This window comes from Pomacea canaliculata, linkage group LG5 (genome assembly GCF_003073045.1).
Source record: "Pomacea canaliculata isolate SZHN2017 linkage group LG5, ASM307304v1, whole genome shotgun sequence".
NCBI lineage: Eukaryota > Metazoa > Mollusca > Gastropoda > Architaenioglossa > Ampullariidae > Pomacea > Pomacea canaliculata.
Window position 1 is genome coordinate 19,819,244 of NC_037594.1, and position 11,551 is coordinate 19,830,794.

The following is an 11,551-nucleotide window of genomic DNA, read 5'->3' on the forward strand; positions in this document are numbered from 1 at the left end:
ATTGTTACTAGTCTGCAAACGTATCAAAAATTAGAAAAGTCGTTTTGGAGATTTTTTTAATTATTAGTTTCTATTTTTAAGGAAAGGGGAACCTACTTTTTTGCTTACTCCTTTCGTCTTTCTTTTCTCTCTCTCTCTCTGTTTGGAGGCAATAATTGCAATGTGACGTTGCCTTATATTTTACAGTCACTACGGAGAAACGGAGAACAGTTATTTTCGAGATTAAAAAAATTTAAACAGAGTGAGGTAGCCGCCGTCAACTACTGATAGAGCCATCTAAGACCAGGACAGACTCAGCAATAAAAAAGGGTTAATGCACACCATGGCAGTAGGCGTTAAACTCCACTTAAGTATGGAACAGTACATTACGGAACATGGAACTATGCATTATAGACCACTTTTATAAAAGATGGGTGGAAAAAAGTAAAGTGGTGTTGGCCATTTATAGACATTCCACCCAGGGAGACGGAAATAAAATTATCCAAGCCAAAATATTAATCTTTTTTTTTTCTCTTTGTTCATTCGTGTTTTTGTTTTGTTTTGTTTTTTTCAATCGGGATGTTCAAGGGAAATTGAATTTAGGAAGGTTTTTTCTTCCTAACGCCTTTATTGCAGACGTTTTTTGATAGCACTGGTGTGTTTCTCTGATTCTTCCAATCACAGATCTAGACTGAAGCAACCTGCTCCCTCTTTTGACAGGAGGTTCCGGGACGTGGAGAAGACCAAGATGCAGAGCGGGGATGTCTCCTCCTCGCAAGTGCGCCTGCGGCCCCTGGAGCCCGAGGAGGATGCTGCCATCAGCGAGGTGGTCAGCGCCTATCATCAGTCGCTGGAGATTTGTGTCGAGTCCGACATCTCGCGTGAGCGGCCGTCCATGACGGACCTGGTCAACATCGCCGAGATCAGCGTGCGCCGCGTCATCGACATGTCCAAGAAGATCAAGTCCTTCAAGGCGCTGTCGCAGGCGGACCAGATCGGGCTGCTGAAGGGCGGCAGCATCGAGCTGCTCATCATCCGCTCGGTCATAAACTTCGACAAGGACAAGCAGCAGTTCCTGGACCCCTACGACAAGGAGAAGTACGCCATGACCACGGACCAGCTCAAGATCGCCACGGACGCTGCCAGCATGCCCGGCATGGGGCTCTTCGAGGACCACATGAAGTTCGTGCGCTCGCTGGCCTTGGACCTGCACGCCGACGAGACGGTGCTGATTCTGCTGCTAATGATCGCATTGTACTCGCCGGACCGGCCTGCCATCACCGACAAGCAGTACATCGCGGACGAGCAGGAGCGTTATGCTCTTTTGCTGCTGCGCTACCTGGAGTCCAAACACCCGCCACACGTCGTGCGCGTGCTGTACCCCAAGCTGCTCATGAAGTTGGTGGACATTCGTAACCTCAACGAGGAGCACTCGCAGGTACTTCTGCGCATCAACCCAGAAGGCCTGCAACCTTTGATGAAGGAAGTGCTGGAGCACAATCTCGATAAGAACGACAAGCGGCCAAGCAAGACTTCCCACGGCAGCGGCGGTGGTGGTGGCGGCGGTGGTGGTGGTACCATGGAAGGGGCCGGTTCTCCCACCCACGCTGGGCCCGTCACCTCCCCACTCCCGCACAGCCCCCCGGTGGCTCCTGCGCTGCCATCCTCCACCCCGCACCTCTCTCCCCCTCACATACCACACGTCGGTCCCCATCCCCACGTCCTGCCGCAGCCCCATCTATTGCCGCATCCCGCCTTGGTCAACACAGCCATGCCGCCCAACCCGCAGTAACGAACGTACACCGACCTGCTCCAGGTCCCCGGCTTTAGTGTGACGCCTTCACGAAGGACAGGCAAAACAACGTGGCCGCCAAAGTCTGAGCATGCGCGGTCCGGTACTTACTCTTCTCCCACTCCATCTTCCACCCTCACCCCTCCAAACTACCACCCCCTCCTGTAAGGGCTCCGTGTCCGGTCGGCACGGTCACCATCTGTTAGAGTTCTGTGGTAGACAAAAGGCAATGTTCGTCGTCGCTTCTAAGTCGCCTCCTCCTCTGTCCGATGACCGTCCAGTTAGAGGCAGGCAGGAGTCCAGAAGTTTCGGCGAGCCCGACTACAAGCACCGCCTCTGATTTTACCTACCTGTCCTACGTACTCGTGCGGTAACATTTCGCACAGTTGTTTTTCTGTTTGTTTAGCTACCCCCCACCCATTCCTAAACAAGAAAAAGCAGCAACCCCCATTCGAACTCTCGTCCAGTTTGATTAATTAGAGTCATTAAGTAACAACATTGGAAACTCATCGATGATAAGTGCAGGACGCATAATCTGCCTGCAGGAAACCCCCAGTTTCCCCTCCCTCCCTACTCCCACATCTCACCTTTATTGCAGGGATGAACACGACCCACCCGCCCTACTCCGCCCTGAGGGATAGAGAATAAGCTCCGAATTCTGTCCGAGACTACTGCGCTAGAGGCGCTGGTCTCACACGAAGGGATTGGGCGTCGACCAGGACGGCCATTCGTCGGTCAGCGCCAGGGACTAACTGGACTTCCGACGGCCATCTTGCATGACTCCCGAGTTTGCCTGTTGTCACCGCCGAAGGCCAAGCTTGCCAGACACTCTTGTGACTTTTTACTGTAGCTGGTGATTTGTTGTACGGATGACGATTGAATTTTTAATATGAATATTGTGTTGGGGTGTGGGTGGTTGGGTAGACAGGTGGGGAAGGAGTGTAAGACTGCTGGCCACCACCACCACAACCACCTCCTCACGTCTCCATCTCAGTGACGTCGTTTTGTTGGGGTGGGGGAAGGCGTCAGAGCATGGCAGGAGGGTGAGGTCAAGAGGCTACACCAGGACTCTGGGAATATGGTCAGTGAGGATTGTCATCTAGTGCCTGAAGCCGCACCCCATGCAGGTCCTCTGTGCCAAGAGGGTGTTGTTACCTACTAGTGCGTGTCGCGCATGCGCTGTGAACAATTTTGTGACTGAATTTCGGGACTGCTTCAAAGCCTGCGCTTGCTTTGTCTTGTGTCTTAGAAAATTTGTAGGGTTGGGGTGGTTGATGCTGGGGAAAGGGGGGGAGGGAAAGTGCACTCGGCTGTTTTTATGTTTCATCAAAAGTTTACACATATGTATGTGCGTGTGAGAGAGAGATGTGTTTCTTAACGAAAGAAAGGGTTGGGTGGGGTTGTAGTTGTTGAAAGTGATGATGATGCATGCTGTTTACTGCTTTGTTGTCGTTGTGTGTTGGTGTGCACATGTCTCGTCACGTGTCACCTGTTCACAGACGTGCAGCTACTAGTAGACGTCGCTACAGTGTGTGTAGAGGATGGGCAGGTCTCGCCCAGTCACGTGACATGCGGTAGTCACAGCAGACAGGAGGGAGGGAGCCTTGTTAGCCAGTCACAAACATTATTAGACAGCTGTGTACAGTAATCATTTGCGTTTAACGCCCAGCAGCATTGCTTGCCTTTGGTACACAGGATGCGCTGAAAGGTGAATTATGTATCTCTATATATAAACATAAATCACACAGAACCTCACCTTCAGCATTAGAGATTTCTCCCCTCTCGTAGTAAATTTTTTTACTTGCTCTTTATGGAAGAATGTGAGCTCTTTCTGGCGCGTGAGTAGAAAGCTAGTGGAATGCACACAAACTTCGTGAAAGTTTCGGCACTCGGCTGTTGTTTCTTGTCTACTAAAACACAACAATCTATCCCAACGCAGGCACTAAGCAGTTGCAGAGATGTTCCTCATTGAGTTGCTTAGCTGAGGTCACCGAGGTCACCATCGTACGTGGGCAGCGACTAGGTCCGGTTGTTAGCCTCTCGTCATAGTCGGGGAGGGGTGGGGAGGATCCGGCCGTCATGTTAGCTGGCCAGTCTAATCATTGGCAAGTTTCAGTCAACGGTTTGTCGTCAACAATAATGTCACTAACTACTTTTTTATTTTAAGTCGCCACAAGGAATGCGAAAGTGAATGGCGTCTGGTTGGCTGGTTGTTGGTTTTTGTTTGGTTGTTTTGGTTTTTTTTAACCATTCATCGAGTGCAAGGACATTGTCCTAATCATATTTTTCCCCTGGGATGTCAAGGTAGGGAGGGGTCCATAAAACGCTGAGAAACTGTGTGTGGACGTCAACTTGTCTTCAGAAAATTAACTAGACCGCTAGTTAGCTGTTAAGTCTTTGTGTTGTTTAGAATATTATTTTTGTTTTTTGTTAACGTCTTATATGGAAGTTAAACGACCCTAACTGTGCATCAGACAACGGGCTTCTCCAAACTTGAAACGTTCTCACAAAGACTGCCACTCCTCCTGGCACTGGCTTGTAGATGTAGGAGGAGATCCCGGGGTTTGGGGAGGGGAGAGGATGGGTTGCGTCATGATGATGGCACATCTGTTGTGGCTTCTTTTTGTTTTGCAGCCAGCGCGATTAGCGAGTGCACTGTATCCAGCGGGTGTTTGACATGTCCGAGGAAGTGGGATTGATGCCGAGCTGGGCTTGGTGATTGCGAGGAGAACCTAGCGTTCTACACTACTAATCTCTCCTTCTGCCACTCCACCGCTCGCCTGTCAAAGCTTAAAAGAGATGTTTTGTTCGCAACATAAGCCCCGTCAATATCATCACACCGTTTGTTTGGGGAGAAGTTCCTTTATTTGACTTACCACCCGGCAAAGGGAGTTACACGCTTGGGTTCGTCATGACAGAGCGTGACCAGTGGTCGGAATGGGGGTTAATGAGTTCTCCGGTCTTGTTTGACTTTCGTGCTGCACCGCCAGTGTTTTTGCAGGTCGGGTGTATGGGGCAGGCCTGCGAGGAGCAAGGATAGTGCCAAGCATGTCGCAGTTTGGGAGAAACAAATGGGAGAGCTCGGTCGTCGTGTTGGGTGCAGGCGCGCGCTTGCAAACACCCTTGCGTGCTGCAGTCTTTTTGTGCGGGGAGCTTGTCAAAGGGAGTCATTGTGTTTTGTGGGCTGTCGCCAGGGTTGCCTCCGACATGCTGGCGAGGTGCACAGTAGGACAGGCAGCCATGACGGCGTCGCTCGGGTGTTTGAAATGCAACCTCCTCCTCCTCCTCTCCCCTCACACACACACCATCACCACCACCCTTCCTCCCCATCTCACCCCCAAACACACAGGCCTGTGTTACAGTGGCCTTACATTGTTGTCTGCAGGGAAGTTGTAACAACCCCAGAATGCTATACGTCACGTGACCGGATCTCAGTTTCCTTTCTTCCTTCTTCCCGGGTTTCTTTAGTTCCACAAAGAAAAAAAAACAGCAACCGTTTACGATGGACTGCAACTAAGAGGATATTTCGAGTTTGAAACAAATCGCGAAGTGGGGTTAGCTGTGAAACTTCTGTTAGATGAGAAAATAGTTAGACACTCCTTCCTTCTTGTCATGTCAGGCCCCAGCGCTGGTTGTGACAGATGTTGCTGGATTATCGCCATGGTCGGCGGACCTCTTGATTGCAGGACCGTGAAGCTATGTAGTAGTTCTTAGTCTCACTTTCTCTCCAAATTTGTTTCTGAAGACTGTCGTCAGCTCCTTACCACGACCGCAGTCAACATTGTGACTGTTCGCTGAGAATAATCACACAATCTGAAGGTTCAAACGGCTCTAAACATCCGCTCATCTATAGTAAATTCTCTTTTTTCATCAACAAAACTGGTTGTAAATGATTTCTAAGTGACGAGCATCAACTAACGACAGTTGCAGACAGGGTGGATTGACGGCCGCTCCTATGGAAGCACTGAGGTACTCTACATGATTATATAGCGCTATTACGTGGAAGATGATTATAATTATTGCTGTAGTCAGCGCTCGTTATGCTCTCATATTCTGGTTTTCCACTAGTCGGTTTGCTAGAGTAAAGAGCTCACTTTGATAAAATCTTTTATGAGTATTTTTTTTTAATAAACAGTTATTACACGAATATCTTGTAGCTGAATTCCATATACAAGTACATTTTCGTCACCAGCGTGCATAAGGGACCAACAACAACTAGCGGTGGGTAAATCGTGGAAGATATTTTTTAAAAAAAAACCCATGAATATGAATGGTCAGAAGGTGCATAGTAAAACTAAATTGCTTCCCTTTTCTGAGTTTTCTTAAAACGTTCTGTCTATACATTGGTTTTATTTTCCACATCATCGTTTACAACATTTATGAATGACTCCGTCAAGAATAATTTTGGACCATGCTTTTTTCGATTTGTATAAACCGCTAACGCCATCTCGCACTTGATTAGTATTTGATATGGTCAGGACAAGTTTGGGGTTACTCTCCCTACCCCCGTCGTCCCGCGCGCGGACATTTTCGTGTGGATTCAGGTGTCAGAAGGTATGTAGGCAGAGACACCCGATGAACCGCTGACCTCCCAGGACATCAGAAGCTCGCCGACCTGCAAACTGCTGCTTTACTCGTGTGTCTCGCCTCTGGTGCCAGCAACTTGTGTTGTACAGGGTTCGCAGGCTCTGAGCTCGTCACTGCTGCCCCAGACATCAGGAGCGACACAGCTCGGTGCTGGTCACGTGCACCTGACAGTAGCTGTTGGCAGGATGGGAGGTGCCCCGTGCCGCATGTAAGCAATAAATGTACGTACTTTACCTGCTCCAGCCAATGTCCAGCTCCTCTCACTACAGTAGATAGGGCAGAAGCTTTAATGGTCGAAGCTGGTGTCGCTGCTGTTGATGCAAAATACCTCCTTGCAGCTTTGTCTCCGTGCGATTTTTTAGAGTTTAGTCCTGGCACTAGAAGAATGATGTTTGTCTTGTCTGGGAGTTCAAAAAAAAAGATGATATCACGTGATACCGGTGTGTGGAATCGGCAGGCAGCCGGGCATGTTGCAGCTCTGTGCAGCAGGCCTCTCTTCTCAAATGTGTTGATCGCGGTCAGAAGTGGACAGACAGCTTGCAGGCAACCGTATGTGGATGTCAGTGTGTGTAGCTTGTTGATTCTCTGCCATCCCCTCTCCTATCTTCGCTCTCTCCTCGTCTCGTCATCGGTCTCGGGACAGAATCTTGTGACTCGCTACCCAGCAAGGGACGGGTAGGTTTGGCCTTTCTGTACCGTCACAAGTAACCCGACAATTAACGTGAATTTTCTACGATCGTCTTAAAAGTTACAGTTGTTAATTTTCGGCCTTTTATGGAAAAGTGCCTGTGTTGCCTTTCTTTTAAAAGCAAGATCGGGTAATCATTGCCTCGACCCCTTCCTTGGTATGTTAACCTTTCCCACCTCGCTTTCATGACCTGCGCTCAGTCGGCCTCACGACTGTCCCCACACCCGCTTGTTGCACTCGGCCTCCGCCATAGCGTTGTTACAATGACGTGGCGTATACAGGTAGACATGTACTTTTCACTTGTGATCTCAGCCACACCTTCTTGTTTTCTGGCTAGGGAATGAGGTAGGAATGGGGGGAAATGTTTAGATCATTACATTATCATTATTAGTTGCTTTGTTTGTAATGTCTTATATGGCAGGTCCCGTGATTCCTAGCCTCCAGGAAAACGGTTAAACATCTTGTTTAGCGGTCCTTTTGAAAATAAACCTTTCATCCCGAAAGGCCAAGTCGGGTCCCTTACTGATGCGTTATAACACTTGAAAAGTATGTTCCACCAAAGTGTAAGATTAATGTACGCAAAATTGTTTAGAACGGATTTGTTTGTAAACAAACTGGCATCTGGAAAAAAAAGCAGCTTAACACAGTATGACATTTATCAAGAAAGAAAAAAAAGGAATTATGCGAAAAGAGTTGCTGTAGCATAAAGGTCATTAGTCTGTCGATGTGCAGCGGACACAGAGCTCGGATGTCCTCGTGGCTTTTGCTTCACTGCATTTTCCTCCACCTTGCTACATTTGGCCGTTTGATCATTCAAGTTTTTATCTACGTTAATCTTTGTCAACGATGTGGGATTACACAGAAACTATCATCTTTTGTTTTGTCTGTTTGTTTGGTTGGTTGGGTTTTTTGTGTAACGGTTGTTATGTAAAAATAAAATAAATAAAAATAATGAAGTGGAAGATTTGGCCATTTCTGCCCCCAGCGATTTCTTCACAGTTTATCCATTGTATATTACAACGCTAAGCACAAAGGCTTAACTTCTAAAACAACTTGTTGGTGTCTGTGTTGTGGATTTATTGAATTCAAAGAATTCTCCCTCGTTCAGATGATGTTGAAATGTGAGCAGGCATGCGAGGAAGGGGGGTGAGACAGAGCAGTGAGGCCATGTTGTTATTTTATTCCCCTCCTCCTCCCTCCCGATTTGTGTTTGTCACACTTTGTATACCTTTGCATGTGTATCTGTCTCCAGAACCGACTGTCGCTTAGTACACACTGTTTTGTGCACGAATGTGCATGCTGCAACACTTTTACAGATCGGTGGGATTTTTGTGTCAGCGACATGTTTCAGGAAATGTTTTCCCGAGTCTGAGGGAGACATAAGTTGTCTACTGCATGGACAGAGGCGGCTTAGTCGCCCTTTTCACTTTTGAACTTGATTGTGGGTACCTGCATTACTTTACACGAAAATTGTATTAGAACATTTCAGGTATACGAGCTGACCATTATTTCAGCATTAAAGCCAAGCCATAGCCGCTATCAGGAATTTTTTTTTATTGTGGGTATTGTTGCAATCGCTTTAAATGTGGAGAGTATCATGAATTGCTAACTGCATTACTAACATTCGTGTTAGAGACATATAGGGCAGAAGTACGGTTATATTGTGTTGTTGTTTAGTTTTCCTGCGTCTGTTTTCTTTTAATATGTACATAGACTTTTTCTTAAAAAAAAAAAGAAAATTCTTACGACAAGACAAAAGATGTATGTAGACCAGAGACCCTGATGGTCCTGTTATATCATCACTCGCGTGACGGAATGGGCTTGTGGACGGACTAGGAAATAGAGACCAAGGCAGCAGTTTGTTGATTCTCAGAAATGTGCAGCGTTTCAAATATATTATTTTTAACTATTAATATTTTATTGGAGAAACAAAAGAAGAGTATAACACAAAGAGACAATAGAGAATTTCTTTGCGATGATAGAAATAGTTGATGACTATATCAAAGATAGTTGTTAAGGTTAGCGGGAGGGCTGGGAGTTGTCGTTGCCTTTCCCCCTACCCCTTACACTCTGAATGCCCTGTAGACATTGTCTCTGGATGTCCGCGCAGTTCAAAAGGGAGGGACGAATGATAGAGAGGGAGGGTCGTGATGTTTCTCACGCTGGCGATCTCCTGTTGTTGCGAGTAATGGGGTCAGAAATTATACTTTTGTTTTTAACAGTTCTTATCGCTAAGAGCGGACCGGTTGTTCTTTGTTTTCGTCTCATCATGTCCTTCACTGAAGTGTGTACAAGTTTAGCGTGAAAGAAACGCGGGCATGCGCACTGTTGTTATGACTCTCAGAGGTCATCACGCACGCGCAGACGTCACTGACGTTTTCATGATGTTCATGGGAGACGGGATGGCAGACGATACATCCTGCTGAGCGAAGTTTGTGCTTTTATAACTCGAGTGTGTCCGTGTCATGTCAATGTGGGTGGTGGAACAGCCGTCTAAATAAATACAATCCACAAAATTCAAACAGCATTTTTTTTCCCCCGACACGTGGTGGTGTTAGAATTTTGTTACGAGGTCGTCTATCGCCATGTTTTGTTAGGGTAGAAAAATTACTTCTCCCCCTCCCCAGTCCTTTTATTTTTCCTTGTTTTGTCTTTTCTTCCAGCACTTCTTTTTCCCCCATTCTTCTTGTCCTCTTTGACTGCGATGTGAATAACAAATATATTCTGCTGCTTGAGTCGAACGTTATTCACGTAGCTGGGCGTACGTAGCATGTTAGAATCACGTATCACGTTATCCGGTCTCCCATTGAACTCGTCAAATGTTACATGTCCACGTCCTAGAACTTGCCTGCCAATGATTAGCTCACCATCAGCTGGTGATGTCATCAACTCTTCCAAACATGGTCATTCATTAATATTCATATTCTCGCCATACTTTTTTTTCTTGGATTGGTTAGAAAGTATTGTGCGTGTGGCGTGTGCAGCCTACTTTCTGATGTTCATACAATAAACTTGACATTACATGATAATCTTGCCTCTGGTTTCTGTGTATGATGCACGTGTGTGTGTGTGCGCGCGCGTGAAACAGAGATGTACGCTGATTTTTTTTTTTTTTTTTTTTTGACATAAAGCTTTAGATTATCAACTTCTTCCACAATTTGTCATTGCTAAGCAACAGCAAACAATAAGAATATATTTTCACTTCAACACTTAAAAATAACAAGACAGTAAAACTATTCTCCTCCCTCTCTCTAGGGGGAGGCTGTATGCGCGTTCGCTCGCGAGAAAGGAAGATAAAACTTTTGCGCAAGAATAAAGATTCAGCAACTCGCAAACCTGTCTCCCAATTTGTTGCTAAGCAACAGCATTGAAGAGGAATGTGAAGGCAATGAAATTCTCTCCCTTTCTCCATCCTTCCATCAGTGTATGGACGAAACCGTTTGGGGGAGTGGAGGTGGGGAGGGGATTGCATGTCTGTTGGAAGCAGCTCCACCTGAAGTTTGCCGGTACATATACAAGGGTACTTGGGTCCGACACGGAAATTGTTTTCGTATCTGGAGTGACACCACCGACATGGCGACAGCACAGCCTGTCAAGATATTTCTGGGGAGCGAGAGCGGACATCATCGATTCGATGCTAGTTGTGGCCACAGAACTCATTTCGGCAGCAGGAGGAGGAGGAGTGTCGCAATCTTTGCGATAGGACGAAATGCGAAAGCACTAGAACAGCATCATCAACGCCATTAAGACGGAGCAATAAATTAGAATTTTATAATGGAGTGGGTAGCAAAATGTTCTGATTAAAAGTTTAATGGATACCGCCGCCACTAACATCTGCACCTGCATCTGTATCCTAAAGTGAATGCACACGCATTTTCTCTCTCTCTCTCTCTCTTCATCTCTCTCTCTTCATCTCTCTCTCTCACACACACGTATTTCTTTATTTCTTTTTCTTTCTCTCACTCACAAATTATCGACGTCCGCTCTGACAGGAAGGTTTTTCCCTCTCGCCATAGAGAGGAGCAGTTTATTTCCCTCAGTGGTGGAAGTGGCAGTGCAGTAATAAAATGCCTGCAGACTTTCATCATCTTATGCTCGTTGTGGATGGTGGTGCATCTAGTCGAGGTTTGCCAACAGGACCAGCAGCTGGTAGAGACGGGATGGAGCATCAAGAAAGGACTAGCTGCAGTCTTGTTTATTTAAACTTCTTTTGTAACTTGCCGCCACTGTGAGCGCCAATCACACAGCTTGCAAACATCTCAAGCTTGAGAACATCTTTGAAGAGACTGTGATCTCTGAAATGCTAATGTGCTGAAATCATTACCTGTGTGGCAGGCAGGTACTTACAGGACAACACTAGCGTGAAAATCGCTGGAAATACAACATAAAGCATCACAAAACATATTCCAGTGGTACTTAATGACGAAAAATTGATGCGACAAACGTATGAGGAGCTTAAAGGGGAACATATACGAATAAGTAAATAGTAAACTTTACATGCAGAT

General features: G+C 46.6%; 1 protein-coding gene across 7 annotated transcripts in view; it reads left to right on the top strand.

Annotated features, from left to right (window-relative positions):
• LOC112564238 (nuclear hormone receptor HR96-like) overlaps nt 1-10,072 on the top strand; it is a 210,326-nt gene extending 200,254 nt beyond the window's left edge. For 5 of the 7 annotated variants that reach the window (XM_025238917.1, XM_025238922.1, XM_025238923.1 and 2 more), the window contains one exon: nt 664-10,072. In XM_025238917.1, coding sequence (XP_025094702.1) covers nt 664-1,771 — 1,108 coding nt within the window. In that variant the 3' untranslated portion in view covers nt 1,772-10,072. The remainder of the gene's footprint in view (nt 1-663) is intronic. The other 2 variants (XM_025238920.1, XM_025238924.1) reach the window with 1 other exon arrangement.
• Nucleotides 10,073-11,551: the final 1,479 nt, after the last annotated feature.